Source organism: Salvelinus sp. IW2-2015, linkage group LG14, assembly GCF_002910315.2.
Source record: "Salvelinus sp. IW2-2015 linkage group LG14, ASM291031v2, whole genome shotgun sequence".
NCBI classification, from domain to species: domain Eukaryota; kingdom Metazoa; phylum Chordata; class Actinopteri; order Salmoniformes; family Salmonidae; genus Salvelinus; species Salvelinus sp. IW2-2015.
The window spans coordinates 28,934,268-28,952,208 of NC_036854.1; the positions used below are offsets into that span (position 1 = coordinate 28,934,268).

The 17,941-nt window shown below is 42.4% G+C and overlaps 1 protein-coding gene across 2 annotated transcripts in view; it reads right to left on the reverse strand.

Annotated features, from left to right (window-relative positions):
* Positions 1-17,941, reverse strand: part of LOC111972795 (5'-AMP-activated protein kinase subunit gamma-2-like) — a 143,819-nt gene that overhangs the window by 69,347 nt on the left and 56,531 nt on the right. Inside the window, exon 1 of one of the 2 annotated variants that reach the window (XM_070446624.1) lies at positions 7,693-8,450. The exons of the other annotated variant lie outside the window; for it this stretch is intronic. Coding sequence (XP_070302725.1) covers positions 7,693-7,792 — 100 coding nt within the window. The 5' untranslated portion in view covers positions 7,793-8,450. Of the gene's footprint in view, positions 1-7,692; positions 8,451-17,941 lie in introns of those variants that run through there. 2 annotated transcript variants of the gene reach the window in all.

Here is a 17,941-nt window from a genome sequence, read left to right on the forward strand (position 1 = left end):
AATAATGTAACATTCTGTTCTCAGAATGTTAAAAAAAACTCCCAGGATAACTTTCAGAGAACCATAATAAAAAGTTCTCAGAACCTTCCTGCAACCTAAAGATTTATGTTTCTAGTTTTGTTTTACCGTAAGGAAACGTACGGCTATGTTCCCAGAACCAATGGCAAACCAAAAACGTACGTTCCCACAACTTTTAAGAATGTGCTAGCTGGGTACTGTGCTATGATGACTTCCATCTGTGGACTCATCTGGAATGATTCTTCTCCCCATGGTTGTGATCTGTGACACATCTGCTAGCCTCACACTCTCACAGCTTGCGTCTGGCTTGTCTGACACTAACGACAGTCTGCTGCCCCCATATCTCTCTTGGTGTGTCAGTATCTCTACCTCCATCTCTCTCAGGTTTCATATCTGCGTCCATGTCCCTATGCCACTTCTCACTGTAGTATCTCACAATGTAGTATCTATATCGATTTTATATCCGCATCCGTTTGTTGTATCTTTTAAGATGCTAATAAATTACACAGATCACTGACACTGACGTAATTATAAACATACTATAAATACGTTATGAACACATTAAACAGTTAATGCATGTGAATGGCAGTGGCACCAATTGAACTCTACTAAAGAGCACTTAACACATTTCAAAGTGCCCTTTGAAGGTGGTTTTAAGTGACCTCTTCACTGACAATTAAGGAGGTTAAGGTTTTCACTTGAACAAAGACATTCTCCTCACTCCATTTCGGCATCATTTTTCTGTGCAAGTGACACTCAACCCCTGAGCCTACAAAAGTCTAATCTTTTGTACCATACACTTGACATTGGACGGGCGTATAAACAACACATTTCTATGTACTGAAATGTAGCTGTGTGAACTCACTGGCTAGCAAAAGAGCTATTTGTGAATACCTTGTGTCCTCTTCATAGATATGTATCTGGTACTTGATGTGTCAAAGTTACTTCATCAACCAGATGGAGATGATCAATAAGCACAGTTCCCCTGAAGCACCTGCCAGCTGATCAAATAATAAACCTACTGTGTTTGACAAAGTAGAGTGACTTTGGGAAAAGGGGCAATACAAACGGACAGAGATATACAATTGTTTTGTTCTATGACAGTTGATAATCCATTTGGAGTGTCAGGGTTGTGGGTGGCCCACGTTGAACTGTTATTACTTTATTCCATTATTTATGCTATGAATATACACACACCTAAAGTGTCACACTTAAAACAAACTAGAAAAAAAAATCCTAATGAAATAACCCTAGGGTTTTCATTTGATCACAGTTCCAGACTATCAACATGTTGCATCATGGGATGTCATGGTGTGAGGAAACCATGGCAACAGAGTGTGAGAGAGAGAGCCAGAGCTCTTAGGGAGTTGCCATCTGCGACAGTGTCAAGTAAGGTGACAGAGAGAGGCTAGAGCAATCAGTGGGGTGTACCAGCATGCATTGCAGGGTGGGCAGAACAGTGTAAACCAAAACAGAACCTGACATGACAGTTCTCTTTATACACACACATACACACACACACACACACACAACTTGGCCATGAGACACCTCCAGTGTTTTACAAGGGAGAAATACTGCTGGCATATTCTTGACATCCAATCATTTGTATGAGGTGGTCATTGGTCACCCATTCAGAGCTACAGTATGAAAGTCCTTCTGCTTTGACTTTGCCGAGAGCTAGACATGAATCACTAGTGATGGGGAAAGCTCAACACATACACTCATAGCCACATATAGCGGAATGGAAGCTCTTTGATGGTGAGCTAATGGCTGCCGTTGTGTTAAAAAAGGTAAATAAATGACAGTGTATGTTATTTTCTCTCAACACTGGTTTTAGAGCCTTGAAATCCACATGAAAGTCTCTAGATGAAAGCTGATAGACATCAACTGTGATGTGAGGGCACTTCTTTTGATTTTACATAACTACTGTAACCTAAATTATATTATAAACTGGGTGGTTCGATCCCTAAATGCTGATTGGCTGACAGCCATGGTATAGTTTGTGGTCATATGCACATCCTTAAAAACATAGGTGCTGGGCTAATAAAGAATACTAGTATAGAACAAGAAGGCCCCCACACTGTTAAAGCTCCCAATTCCCTGCTTTATTGACAACGTTTAGATCCGAAACTGATACTGAACTGAACAAAATATCACACCGTGTACCACGGGTATGACAAAAAATGTATTTGTACTGCTCTAATTACGTTGGTAACCAGTTTATAATAGCAATAAGGCACCTCTGGGGTTTGTGGTATATGGTCAATATACCACGGCTAAGGGCTGTATAAAGGTACTACTCGTTGCATAAGAACAGCCCTTAGCCGTGGTATATTGGCCATTTATATTTAACCTTTATTTAACTAGGCAAGTCAGTTAAGAACAAATTCTTATTTACAATGACAGCCTACGCGGGAACAGTGAGATAACTGCCTTGTTCAGGTGCAGAATGACAGATTTTTACCTTGTCAGCTCAGGGATTCAATCCAGCAACCTTTCAGTTACTGGCCCAACGTTCTAACCACTAGGCTACCTGTCACCCAACATCATAAGAAGAAATCCGATCAATAAATCAGTGGATTGACTAATCAATCAATGACACTATCCTAAGTGTTTCCATAATGGTAGGAGTCTGACTTGCCAACCAATGTCATTCCTCAAAGAGCTTTGCACTCATACCGCTCAGGAAGGAGACGCGTTCTGTCTCCTAGAGATGAACGTACTTTGGTGTGAAAAGTGCAAATCAATCCCAGAACAACAGCAAAGGACCTTGTGAAGATGCTGGAGGAAACAGGTACAAAAGTATCTATATCCACAATAAAACTAGTCATATATCGACATAACCTGAAAGGCCTCTCAGCAAGGAAGAAGCCACTTCTCCAAAACTGGCGGTTTGCAACTGCACATGGGGACAAAGATCGTACTTTTTTGGAGAAATGTCCTCTGGTCTGATGAAACAAAAATAGAAGGCTACCCAAAACGTTTGACCCAAGTTAAACAATTTAAAGGCAATGCTACCAAATATTAATTGAGTGTATGTAAACTTCTGACCCACAGGGAATGTGATGAAAGAAAGTCATTCTCTCTACTATTATTCTAACTGACCTAAGACAGGAAATCTTTACTGTGATTAAATGTCAGGAATTGTGAAAAACTGCGTTTAAATGTATTTGGCTAAGGTGTATGTAAATTTCCGACTTCAACTGTATATGACAGCCAGACAGGAAAGTGGTGCTGTTTTAAAGTGTGTAAATACCCTGACCACATTATACTAAACATGGATCAGTACCCTCTTTCATAGGCTTGCACCAAGATGCTCTGTATAAATTYTAAACATTCACACATTTTTGGGGGGAAATGTCTTGGCTACTTTTGAAAAAAAAGTAGATTTTGAAATTGTTAAGGAAGTCAACAGTGCCACCTACTGAGGTCAGACAACAACTGCATTCATCCATGTCAAACGGAACTCAAGTGGCTACACATTCAAACGTTCTGTGTAGCGCAGGATTAATGCAGTTTTGAATTTCCCTGAAAACACCTGGTTGCCAGTTTGGATTAAATCCAGATGACATTCTACTGAGGTGATCCTCATGACGTTTTAAGAACTTCTGAGCTGGGTTGTTTCAAGGCAACAAATGAGGGGATATCAATCAAATCTACTTCATGTCAGTAGGGCCGGATTAATGCAGGGGCTTACCGGGACGAAAGCCCCTGGACCCAGGCGCGTGGCGAGAGGTAGAAGTAAATAAATAAAAATAAAGGAAATGTATACAGTATATATATATACACTGCTCAAAAAAATAAAGGGAACACTTAAACAACACAATGTAACTCCAAGTCAATCACACTTCTGTGAAATCAAACTGTCCACTTAGGAAGCAACACTGATTGACAATAAATTTCACATGCTGTTGTGCAAATGGAATAGACAAAAGGTGGAAATTATAGGCAATTAGCAAGACACCCCCAATAAAGGAGTGGTTCTGCAGGTGGTGACCACAGACCACTTCTCAGTTCCTATGCTTCCTGGCTGATGTTTTGGTCACTTTTGAATGCTGGCGGTGCTTTCACTCTAGTGGTAGCATGAGACGGAGTCTACAACCCACACAAGTGGCTCAGGTAGTGCAGTTCATCCAGGATYGCACATCAATGCGAGCTGTGGCAAGAAGGTTTGCTGTGTCTGTCAGCGTAGTGTCCATAGCATGGAGGCGCTACCAGGAGACAGGCCAGTACATCAGGAGACGTGGAGGAGGCCGTAGGAGGGCAACAACCCAGCAGCAGGACCGCTACCTCCGCCTTTGTGCAAGGAGGAGCACTGCCAGAGCCCTGCAAAATGACCTCCAGCAGGCCACAAATGTGTATATATATTCTAAATGTTTTTTTACTGCAACCGCCAACCACAGGAGGATTCAGGAGCCCACTCTCAATGAGTGTAGACAACCTGCTGCAACTCTGCTAATCATCAGATGGAGGGAGGAGATGAGGAGGGTAACTGGGGTGTCCTGCCTTGATTGGGTAACTGATTAATAAAAAATAAATAAATAAACTGCATAATAAATAAATGTGACTGGTCAAATGTGTGAGTCAAGGGCTGGGCCAAAGCCAAAAGTGGGCCCAAGAGGCATTTAATTTTTAAAAATGTTATTATTATTATTTTAAATCCAACCACAGGATCCCGCTCTTAATGTTCAAAATACACTAGAGAGCATAATTTAGTCACACAGGATCAACAGTTTCTCAAAAAATAACTGGATTACATTTTATCACAAGCGCATACAGGTAACTGGCAAAATAAAGGAAACACCAACATAGTGTCTAAAAAGGGTGTTTGGCCCCCACAAGCAACCAGAACAGCTTCAACGCACCTTGGCATAGATTCTACAACTGGACCTAAACCATGCCAGGAAAATGCACCCCACACCATTACATACTATTTGTAGCCCTCTTTTACTAAAGTGTTTTCTGGGGCTCCCAAGTGGTGCAGCGGTCTAAGGCACTGCATCTCAGTGTTAGAGATATCACTATAGATACCCTGGTTTGAATCCAGGCTGTATCACAACCGGCCCTGATTGGGAGTCCCATAGGGCGGTGCACAATTGGCCCAGGTTTGGCTGGTGTAGGCTGTCATTGTAAATAAGAATTTGTTCTTAACTGACTTGCCTAGTTAAATAAAGGTTAAAAAAATATAAGTTGGCAGTTACAGTCTGGCAGGCTGCAGTTTGGGCAGCATGCTCCCCAAATATAGGCTACATCTTGCTGCATTGTGATCATAGACATATAATCCATAGAAGGGTCTTGTAAAATCCTACCCTGGCAATTTGACTGTTAAACTCATGGGTACACTAGCAATGGATGCCAGTCCTGACTTGAATGGGAACTGCCATCTATGGATTATATTTCTATGGTTGGTTGCGGCTTTGGGTTGTCCTTTTGCTAATTTCTAAATACAATCGTGGTAAAAATGCACAGTTTTTGAAAGCAAATGCCTACTGCGGAAAAGAGAAGACTAATCTGTCTGTAGAACCAACATACATTTTTTCTCAGCAACTCCCAATTTGTAGCTAACAGCAGCACTTTTCTTCAAAGTAGCTCATCTTGAGATAGGCTATTGCCACGACGAGCACATCGGCCATCACCGTGAGTAGTAGCCTATGGCTTCATCTTCATCATTAGGTGAGTCAGTGTGCCACTGGAAATGTTATTTAGTAGCCTACTGTAGCCTATGATATATACACTGTATATATATATATTGCCTCTTAATATTGTACAACATGTGTGTCGCTTCATTGGCCTGAGCTATTGTTTGTTTGAATTCAAGACCAGAAAAAACAAACAAAGCCAACAACAAAGCCCCTATGATTTCTAAATCTGGCCCTGGCCATGTATGGAAATCCTAAAAACGCCTCTTCTCAACTCTATCCTATGACACAAGGCAAACATTATTATGGCTTTATTATAAAGGGTATTTTTATTCAACAGTAAATGTACATCTTGGTGCACGGATTTGTTTACTGAAAATGATGGTGTGCCAGGAAGTGTGTATGATTTCTTAATCCGGCCCTGCATGTCAGACGTTCAAACCTACTGTAAGCTATTTTACTCTGTTTATTTTACATTGAATTGCATTGCTTAATTCCATTACATACATGTTAACACCTGACAGTCAATCCATCACAACCTTTGATAGCGTTCAGGGAACGCTAAACTGTGGTTCAAAACAAATGTTCAAATCTAATTTATTTGTCACGTGCCGAATACAACAGGTGTAGACCTTACAGCGTGTTTGTGTGTGTGTTATAATATGACAGATGGCTACGTTCCATTAGAGAGGTTTAGGCTACCTCCTGCATCCACTTGTGACAGGTGGCAGGTCAGGGGTACAATGACAAGTTGAGCGACGCTTTAAGAGTCCTCACGCCTTCAACCCCACAGCAAGGCAAAATGTGTAGAGTTTCCTCTTAGACTGAATCAAACACCTGGGTCCTGTTCAATAGGACCGGACAAAGAAAACGAACAGAAACAGGTCGGGACTACAAGAACTTGTCTAATAAGAAACAGAACATTTTGCTCAAAACTTTGTTAAAAATATGGAATGAGCACTCCCATGTGCTTTGTGCTGAATTACCTCAATTCCACTTTTAAATGTGAATCTAAAAATCCTCAGCATAATGTCAAAATAGCAACTGTCTGTGCAGTCTGTTATTCTGAGATAGCCATCTCCAGAAGTCATCCTGTAATCTCTGGCTTTCACACTGTAATCTGTCACTCCATTCTCATTGACTGGCAGCAGAGCAGCCATGGTGATTACGTAAATGGCTGGTTTTAGTTTACAATACTTAATCCGAAACATATTTTATTCCCTGACGGTAAAAATAAGTGTGTGTGTGTGTGTGTGTGTGTGTGTGTGTGTGTGTTGTGTGTGTGTGTGTGTGTGTGTGTGTGTGTGTGTGTGTGTGTGTGTGTGTGTGTGTGTGTGTGTGTGTGTGTGTGTGTGTGTGTGTGTGTGTGGAAGGAGTGTATCCTTTCCTTTCCTCACTGTGCAAGGTCGTTAGAGAGCTCAGTATCAATCCAAAGGAGGACAGACAATCTAGGAAATTAGCTCTACAGCCACAGTGAAAGTGCACTACCCTGAGTCGAGATCATGCCCAAAGTATCTGGGCTTGCAAGGATCAAAACAGGGACTGTTTCTGCAGTCTATCCCGGTGGAGAATTTCCACAACAGCTACGAATTAGCTTTAAGCTTTGTGGCGTTTGGCAAAGTAAAGGAGTTCACACAAGAAATGTATTTATTTTTATTTTGGCCAAATGAAACCATTTTCTTCCCCTATGTTACAGTAACATATCATTGATCTGCCCAATTTCCTTATTTTACACTCAATAGAAACTCTGTCTTTCTCCCTGGCTTTTCATGCTAGCAACCCTCTGGTGACATCATAACATCTTAGGCTTCTGAAGCTTTCCAGTATCACATCAGTCATCATATCATTCATCACATCAACTACTTGAGAAGACAATGGACTTTGATGTTAGATCCAAGCAAACTCACACACTCACACTTTTTACTCACACACTCACACAGTTTTAGCATTCATGAACAAACTTAGGCTACTAAAACACATGTAACTGTTTAAGTACATATTGGTATTAGTGTGTCTACAAATGCTGCCCGCTTACTGTTTCCCAAGAGGCCGTGGGGCTCGGACTGCCTCCTCCCTGTCCGACTGTCTGGCTCCTTCTTCTTCTTYCTCGCCCTCAGGCTCCCAAATCGCTTCATGGGGCACGATGGGACACAAGTATAGTGTATAAACCCAAGTAGAACATATCCGACTAAATAGGAGTTATCGGATTCAATCAAGCCTGATCAAGACCCGATTCAAACTTCAATGATCCCCTTCTCGCAAAAACCGCACTCCAAGATAATCTGATCCTAGCTCAGGCCAGCCAGGTCAATCTTCTCCTTTAGGAGCTGTGCAAAACTGATCCAAGGACAGTGCTGAGTAGTGACCGTCAATCCACGTGAATGGTCCCAGGGGTACTCTCCAATATAGACAGTGTGGAGAGACTGGAGATGTGAGCCAGCCAAATAGTTCACAGTAGAAACATCTGAAGGAAGAGCAAGAACGTAGCCAGCCAGGCTGAAAGCTTCACTCCCCAGAGGAGAACTGAAAAACTTTCAGTAGCGATTCCTCTTAAACACACTTTTCAAGACAAAGAGTTCTGTCCTCCTTTCCCTGGAGCTTCCTCGCTCTCTCTATCTTTTTCTAGCTCTCGCTTTCTCGTTCTACCTCCCTCTCTTTGAATCTTTGTTATATCTGGTCCACGGGCGTCCAGCAGCAAGAGTCCCTGCTGCTGTAGATTGTCATGTGCAGCTGTCTGCAGTGTGTGATGTCCCTTTAAAATAGGCAGCATCACAGAGAGGCTGCTAAAAGGAGAGTAAACTCGCTCCCTCTCACACACACACAAACACACTCTTTTTCTCTGACAGTTGATTGGCTCTGAGCAAAGCCCTGCCAACCCACCCTCCCTACTGCTTCTGCTCTCCTGTTATTCTGGAACTCTCCATCTCTCTCTCACAACTTCCCTGCGTAGCGCTTTTCTGGCATGTGCCTGTGTTGACAGGTTCCTAGCAGTATAACATGGTGGTTTTATTACAGAACTCCCTCTGCTGATTAAGAGTTCTACTATCATGAGAGGATAATAAGATGTCTGTTAACTGATATGTACACACAGTAATGCAAGGATTAAGCTCATGCCCCACGAATGCACATCACTACCTGTAAGGTACAGACAGACCACAGATCAGTGTGAGAACGGAAAGGTGTGCTGGGAACTACCTGGCTAGTTATACATAGCCAAAGCCCGGGTGGTCCCGAGGATTTTACCTTGAACAAGACCACCTGTGGAGATAATTTTGTTCAGGGAGATCATCACTAATAACACTTTTGTAAAACCCCAAAGCTTAGGAGACATTAAGCATAATGACACAGTACCTCCTTTTCCACCATCACAGTTTAGTGTGTGTGTGTGTGTGCGTGTGTGTGGACTAATTCATTTCATAATTTCTCACGAAAGCAAAAGGTTGAGCATTCTGCATGGGAGAGCAACACACTGCCTCAAAGCTACTGTTCTATTCTCAGCCTCAGCTTGAGCTGGTTTGTATGTACAAATACGCTATCATAATTTGACCCTGCTTCTCACAGCAGGTAAATAATCCTGCAGCAACAGTAAATGGGAATTATTATGTGGATAATAATTAATCAACATTTTTGTAGGAGTTGATACATTTTTCTTTAGGGCAAATCAAGTCTGAAATGTTTAAGTGGAAATTACAAACTTTAGATTGCCTTCAGTCCCACCGTGATGCCGGCGCGTTTTGGACATCTAACCTGTTTTCAACATCGTGAGTCAAAACCTTGGACACACCTACTCATTCAATGGTTTTTCTTTATTTTTACTATTTTCTACATTGACGAATAATAGTGAAGACATCACAACTATGAAATAACACTAGTAACCAAAAAAGTGTTAAACAAATCAAAATATATTTGAGATTTGAGAATCTTCAAAGAAGCCACCCTTTGCCTTGATGACAGCTTTGCACACTCTTGGCATTCAATCAACCAGCTTCATGAGGAATGCTTTTCAGACAGTCTTGAAGGAGTTCCCACATATGCACTTGTTGGCCGATTTTCCTTCACTCTGCGGTCCAACTCATCCCAAACCATCTCAATCGGGTTGAGGTCGGGTGATTGTGGAGGCCAGGTCATCTGAAGTAGCACTCCATCACTCTCCTTCTTGGTAAAATAGCCCTTACACAGCCTGGAGGTGTGTTGGGTCATTGTCCTGTTGAAAAAAAAAATGATAGTCCCACTAAGCGCAAATCAGATGGGATGGCGTATCGCTGCAGAATGCTGAGGTAGCCATGATGGTTAAGTGTGAATTCTAAATAAATCACGAACAGTGTCACCAGCAAAGCACCCCCACACCATCACACCTCCTCCTCCATGCTTCACGGTGGGAACCACACATGCAGTGATCATCCGTTCAACCACTCCGTGTCTCACAAAGACATGGCAGTTGGAACCAAAAATGTCTAATTTAGACTAATTTCCACTGGTCTAATGTCCATTGCTTGTGTTTCTTGGCCCAAGCAAGTCTCCTCTTCTTATTGGTGTCCTTTAGTAGTGGTTTCTTTGCAGCAATTCGACCATGAAGGCATGATTCACGCAGTCTCCTCTAAACAGTTGATGTTGAGCTGTGTCTGTTACTTTAACTCTGTGAAATATTTATTTGGTGTGCAATCTGAGGTGCAGTTACCTCTAATGAGTAGAGGTAACTCTGGGTCTTCCTTTCCTGTGGCGGTTCTCATGCGAGCCAGTTTCATCATATCTCTCGGGGATTTGAACTAGCAACCTTTCGGTTACCGGCCTAACACTATAACCGCTAGGCTACCAACCCCCCGCTGTCCATTGGTCTGACGAGGTTAAACCTTGAATACACTACAATTGCATTTCCTGCAGCGCAGTGATCAAATTAAGATAGCAGATCTGTAGGGAGCAGTGTTTTGTGAGGGGGTGATATTTATAGACTGTTGAGTCTTTCTTTGGGAAGTCTATGRTTGACTGAACACTGGCAGGTGCAGGGGCACGTGCGGGAGGGAGAAAAAATTGTTCCGTGGACGCAGCAGTCAGTCCGGAAAACTCAGCAAGAGAGGAGCGACAACACAGAGCCGGTTGTATTGTACACATCATGGGCTAAGGAAGTTAGAGAATCAAGAGAATTATAAAGCAACACTGTAATAACACTATAATTGCACAAAGCTCTTCATGCCTACCTGGGAGCCAAAGTTCATAATTAGATTTGGCGACAAAGCGATCAGGAATAATCCCCCCAAATATAGAATTATAGCGCAACAGGAGTACATAGTTCTTTGTTGCTACGGAGAATAGTTTGATGGGTTAATTAACATAATTAATATAGTCTACTCACTTATAATGCAGTTGCGTAATAGTAATAGTACAAATAACAGTATACAATGCCTTCGGAAAGTATTCAGACCCCTTCCCTTTTCCGCATTTTGTTACGTTACAGCCGTATTCTAAAATGTATGAAATAAATGTTTTTCCTATTCAATCTACACACAATACCCCATAATGACAAAGCGAAAACAGTTTTGGGGATTTTTTTTGCAAATGTATTAAATATAAAAAAACAGAAATACCTTATTTACATAAGTATTCAGACTCTTTGCTATGAGACTCGAAATTGAGCTCAGGTGAATCCTGTTTCTATTGATCATCCTTGAGATGTTTCTACAACTTGATTGGAGTCCACCTGTGGCAAATTCAATTGATTGGACATGATTTGGAAAGGCACACACCTGTCTATATAAGGTCCCACAGTTGACAGTGCATGTCAAAGCAAAAACCAAGCTATGAGGTCGAAGSGATTGTCCGTAGTGCTCCGAGACAGGATTGCGTCAAAGCACAGATCTGGGGGAGGGTACCAAAAAATGTCTGCAGCATTGAAGGTCCCCAAGATCATTCTTTAATGGAAGAAGTTTGGAACCACCAAGACTATTCCTAGAACTGTTCGCTCAGCCAAACTCGGGGGAGATCGGAGGAGATGGGCCTTGGTCAGGGAGGTGACCAAGAACCCGATGGCCACTCTGACAGAGCTCCAGAGTTCCTCTGTGGAGATGGGAGACTCTTCCAGAAGGACAGCCATCTCTACAGCACTCCACCAATCAGGCCTTTATGGTAGAGTGGCCAGACGGAAGCCACTCCTCAGTAAAAGGTATATGACAGTCCACTTGGAGTTTGCCAAAAGGCACCCAAAGGACTGTGAGACCATGAGAAACAAGATTCTCTGGTCTGATGAAACCAAGATTTAACTCTTTGGCCTGAATGCTAAGCGTCACGTCTGGAGGAAACTAGGCACCATCCCTACGATGAAGCATGGTGGTGGCAGCATCATGCTATGGAGATGTTGTTCAGCAGCAAGGACTGGGAGACTAGTCAGGGTCGAGGGAAAGATGAAAGGAGCACAGTACAGAGAGCCTTAATGAAAACCTGCTCCAGAGCGCTCAGAACTTGGGGCGAAGGTTCACCTTCAAACAGGACAACGACCCTAAGCACACAGCCAAGACAAGGCAGGAGTGGCTTTGGGACACGTCTCTGAATGTCCTTGAGTGGCCCAGCCAGAGCCCGGACTTAAACTTGATCGAACATCTCTGGAGAGACCTGTAAATAGCTGTGCAGGTGTGCCAAGCTTGTAACGTCATACCCAAGAATACCCAAGGCTATAATAGGTATTTCAACAAAGTACTGAGTAAAAAGTCTGAATACTTATGTAAATGTGATATTTCAGCAAACATTGTTTTTGCTTTGTCATTATGGGATAGTATGTGTAGATTGATGAGYGAAAATGTTATCCATTTTAGAACAATGCAAAATGTGGAAAAGTCAAGGGGTCTGAATACTTTCCGAATGCACTGTATGTTATTACAGTAAGAATTAAATTACGTAATTATCAAGATCCCTCCAATGTGGTTATTAAGTACTACTACCATTAAAGGCTGTTGCCATGGGTTCAGTTCAATGGTCCCAAAACATGAATAAATGGACAATGATGGAAAATGTGTGGGAAAAATAAGTATTTGGGAAAAAAGGAGTCCACTTGTGAGAGATTATCACTACAGCACATATTCCTTTCTGATCAAGCCAAGGACACACAACATCCTCTTAATCAGAGTGAGATAGTCCAACCTTTATAGTGTGATACGATACCTACATAGGGCTGTACGGTGACCGTATTATCGCCACACCGGTGGTCACGAGTCATGATCGCAGTCAAATTCCACATGACCGTTAGTCACGGTAATTAGGCTTCTCCAAGCGCAGATGCTACTGATGGTTATTAGTATCCTACCAAACTTGCTAACTGCCTGGTACTCAGCACTCTATTGTCTCTCTAATCGCTCTGACATCAATGCAAATGTGTTCAAAAATCTAATCAATCACTTCATGAGAACCCATGAGCTCATGTTGCGTAACATTTCTATAGGATATGCAATTGCGTGAGAAAACAGTGTTGGCCTCGATTAAAAAGAGGAGGATGCCATCAGCTTTCTATAGGCTAGGCCTAGTATATTTATTTCTCAACTTTGCAACAGGAGTATAGCCTACCTAGCTTGTCATGAAAATGAACCACAAGAAAAGCGCCCTCAATTCGCTATTTAAGTGCATAGATTACATATATTTTACATATATTTTTRCCCCTGCCTGTTTTGAGACAGGTGCATGATAATGGTCCATTCTAAATCAAAACAAATTTCACACTTACAGAATGTTATTATTATTAATTGTTTTACCCCTTTTTCTCCCCAAATGGTAGTTACAGTCTGGTCTCATCACTGCAACTCCCGTACGGACTTGGGAGAGGTGAAGGTCGAGAGCTACAGTGGGGAGAACAAGTATTTGATACACTGCCGATTTTGAAGGTTTTCCTACTTACAAAGCATGTAGAGGTCTGTAATTTTTATCATAGGTACACTTCAACTGTGAGAGACGGAATCTAAAACAAAAATCCAGAAAATCACATTGTATGATTTTTAAGTAATTAAATTGCATTTTATTGCGTGACATAAGTATTTGATCACCTACCAACCAGTAAGAATTCCGGCTCTCACAGACCTGTTAGTTTTTCTTTTAGAAGCCCTCCTGTTCTCCACTCATTACCTGTATTAACTGCACCTGTTTGAACTTGTTACTTGTATAAAAGACACCTGTCCACACACTCAATCAAACAGACTCCAATCTCTCCACAATGGCCAAGACCAGAGAGCTGTGTAAGGACATCAGGGATAAAATTGTAGACCAGCACAAGGCTGGGATGGGCTACAGGACAATAGGCAAGCAGCTTGGTGAGAAGGCAACAACTGTTGGCGCAATTATTAGAAAATGGAAGATGTTCAAGATGACGGTCAATCACCCTCGGTCTGGGGCTCCATGCAAGATCTCACCTCGTGGGGAATCAATGATCATAAGGAAGGTGAGGGATCAGCCCAGAACTACACGGCAGGACCTGGTCAATGACCTGAAGAGAGCTGGGACCACAGTCTCAAAGAAAACCATTAGTAACACACTACGCTGTCATGGATTGAAATCCTGCAGCGCACGCAAGGTCCCCCTGCTCAAGCCAGCGCATGTCCAGGCCCGTCTGAAGTTTGCCAATGACCATCTGGATGATCCAGAGGAGGAATGGGAGAAGGTCATGTGGTCTGATGAGACAAAAATAGAGCTTTTTGGTCTAAACTCCACTCGCCGTGTTTGGAGGAAGAAGAAGGTTGAGTACAACCCCAAGAACACCCTCCCAACCATGAAGCATGGAGGTGGAAACATAATTCTTTGGGGATGCTTTTCTGCAAAGGGGACAGGACGACTGCACCGTATTGAGGGGAGGATGGATGGGGCCATGTATCGCGAGATCTTGGCCAAAAACCTCCTTCCCTCAGTAAGAGCATTGAAGATGGGTCGTGCTGGATCTTCCAGCATGACAACGACCCGAAACACACAGCCAGGGCAACTAAGGAGTGGCTCCGTAAGAAGCATCTCAAGGTCCTGGAGTGGCCTAGCCAGTCTCCAGACCTGAACCCAATAGAAAATCTTTGGAGGGAGCTGAACGTCCGTATTCCCACCGACAGCCCGAAACCTGAAGGATCTGGAGAAGGTATGTATGGAGGAGTGGGCAAAATCCCTGCTGCAGTGTGTGCAAACCTGGTCAATAACTACAGAAACGTATGATCTTTGTAATTGCAAACAAAGGTTTCATAATGATACCAAAAATCAATCAAAACGATATATTTTCTTGGAAGAGTAATTAGACAGAGGTGTTTTTATCACATTCTCTGCTTTGAGGCAGGGGACTCTTTTTTTCCTTCACCCTCTCTCTTGATAATCATGTAACCATAATATTTCCAGATAAGTCACCGCCGTAGGCATGCATAAAATGCAAATTAATTACTTAAAAATCATACAATGTGATTTTCTGGATTTTTGTTTTAGATTCCGTCTCTCAGAGTTGAAGTGTACCTATGATAAAAATTACAGACCTCTACATGCTTTGTAAGTAGGAAAACCTTCAAAATCGGCAGTGTATCAAATACTTGTTCTCCCCACTGTATGTGTCCTCTGAAACACAACCCAACCAAGCCGCACTGCTTCTTGATACAATGGCCACTTAACCCGGAAGCCAGCCACACCAATGTGTCGGAGGAAACACCGTACACCTGGCGACTGTGTCGGAGTGCACCTCGCCCGGCCCGCCACAGGAGTCGCTAGTGCACGATGGGACAAGGACATCCCTGCCAGCCAAACCCTCCCCTAACCAGGACGACGCTGGGCAAATTGTGTGCAGCCCCATGGGTCTCCCAGTCACGGCCAGCTGCGACAGAGCTGGACTCAAACCCAGAATCTCTAGTGGCACAGCTAGCACTGCGATGCAGTGCTTTAGACCACTGTGCCACTCAGGAGGCCWCAGTATATTATTAAGAATAAGTATAGATCAGATTAAATCAAGAATAGTCTGATGGGTGACAATATTGAACTATCACTTGTGAATAATATATTATCACTTGTGAATGATGCCCAGCTTGTGTGCAATAAAGCAAGAAAGAGGGCATGCCTTTTTTTTGGCAACTTTAAAAAATCATAATCGCACACCTCATGTTTTACCTAGCCTATAGGCCTATATATTTTGATAAGGTTTGTATCACAAATATAGTGGCCAAATAACTTCTTAAAATTAAGCACATTAATCCCCTTTACAACTAGCATACATAAGCAGCGCGTGAGTTTCCAGTTTGGGGAAGGTAAAAATGCATACATATTAAAATGCACCTTTATAATAAAAGCATTAAATGCAAAATCACATTTGTGGTCACTTTTGAGAATGGTGTTTTCCAGCTCATTGATTGTGTCACGATCGTCGTAATGAGCGGACCAAGGCGCAGCGTGATTGAAGATCCACATCTTTATTTCGGTGAAAACTTTAAACAAAAACAATAAACCAATAACAAAACGTGAAAGTCGTGGTGCACATGCACAAACACAAAACAATATCTCACAAACACAGGTGGGAAAAATGGCTACCTAAATATGATCCCCAATTAGAGGCAACGATTACCAGCTGCCTCTAATTGGGAACCATACAAAACACCAACATAGAAATATGAAGCTAGAACACCCCCTAGTCACACCTTGACCTACTACACCATAGAGAACCAAGGGCTCTCTATGGTCAGAGCGTGACAGATTGCATTTTGGAACATTGGTGCTTATAGCCTACTGCCGTGTGCTGCGCTTATGTGAAGCATTTTGTGAAGAAATAGCCTAATAGTTTATCAACATTTTAAGCTAAATGTTCTGATCTGTTGCGTAAAAAAGTATATTTTTTTATGCTAGTTGTTGTATTACTTTGGGATCTATCACATACCACAACTGTTCCAGACTATGTTTGGTACATTCATTTCTCGCACAGTGTAGAATAGGTCAACTTTTGTACCATGGGGCATAGTAGATTGACATAGGCTAGTGCTTTTGCTGTTTGTTAGGCGTACTCATCTTGTTGGCTGATGAAAAGTAAATGTGGACAGTTTTTCCAATATCTTCAATATGCACCTCGGAATTGGATAAGGACGTGCGCAGTTCCGTCCCCGATGTGTCTGTCTTCACTTGTAGCCTGTGAGAAAGACATGATAAAGTGACGGGCATTGGCTAATGAGAAATTAGCTATCTGAGAGAGCCATGTGAGTGAGAGGTGTTTCAGAGCATGCAGCCGGGAGAAGTGAATTATAATTATTATATTCAGCCCAAGAGCACAACGGCCACAAAAGCCATGGATTTTTATAGGGGGTGTGCCCCGGGAAATTCCAGGCATGATCAAGTGCTTGTCAAATTGTGAATGAGAGACTGATGAAGTGTGTACCAAATGCACCAAAAAACAAAGCAGAGGTCATGCCTTTCATGCAACTTTTTCAAATCATCATTAGAGTCACGTCATGCAGCTTTAAAATGTATAAAAAATCTAAACATATAGCCTAACATTTGCATTACAACTAAAGTTGCATAAATAACTCTAAATTAAGCATAATAGTGAAACGTGAAACGTTTCTTTGTTAATAACCTCCACGGATCGGTGTCCCTATACCGGGACTGTCACACCCTGATCTGTTTCACCTGTCCTCGTTTTTGTCTCCACCCCCTCCAGGTGTCACTTGTTTTCCCCAGCGTATTTATCCCTGTGTTTCCTGTCTCTCTGTGTCAGTTTGTCTTGTATGTCCAAGCCTACCAGCATTTTCCTCCTTTGCCTTTTCTCCTTTTGCTAGACCTCCCGGTTTTGACCCTTGCTTGTTTTCTGGACTCCATGCCCACCTGCCTGATCATTCTGCCTACCCTGACCTTGAGCCTGCCTGCCCTTCGGTACCTCCTGAACTCTGAACTGGTTTTGAACTTTTGCCTGTCCACGACCATTCTCTTGCCTACTCCCTTTGGATTTATTAAACATCTTAAACTCCAACCATCTGCCTCCTGTGTCTGCATCTGGGTCTTGCCTTGTGTCATGATAGGGACGGTTGAGCTAACGTGTGCTAATGTGATTAGCATGACGTTGTAAGTAACAAAAACATTTCCCAGGACATAGACATGTCTTATATGGGCAGAAAGCTTACATTCTTGTTAACCCATCTGCACTGTCCAATTTACAGTAGCTATTACAGTGAAAAAAWACTATGCTATTGTTTGAGGAGAGTGCACAACAACAAAAACCTTTTATCGCGGCAACTGGTTTGATACATTCACCTCTGAAGGTAAATAATGTACTTACATTCAGTAATCTTACTCTGATTTGTCATCCTGAGGGTCCC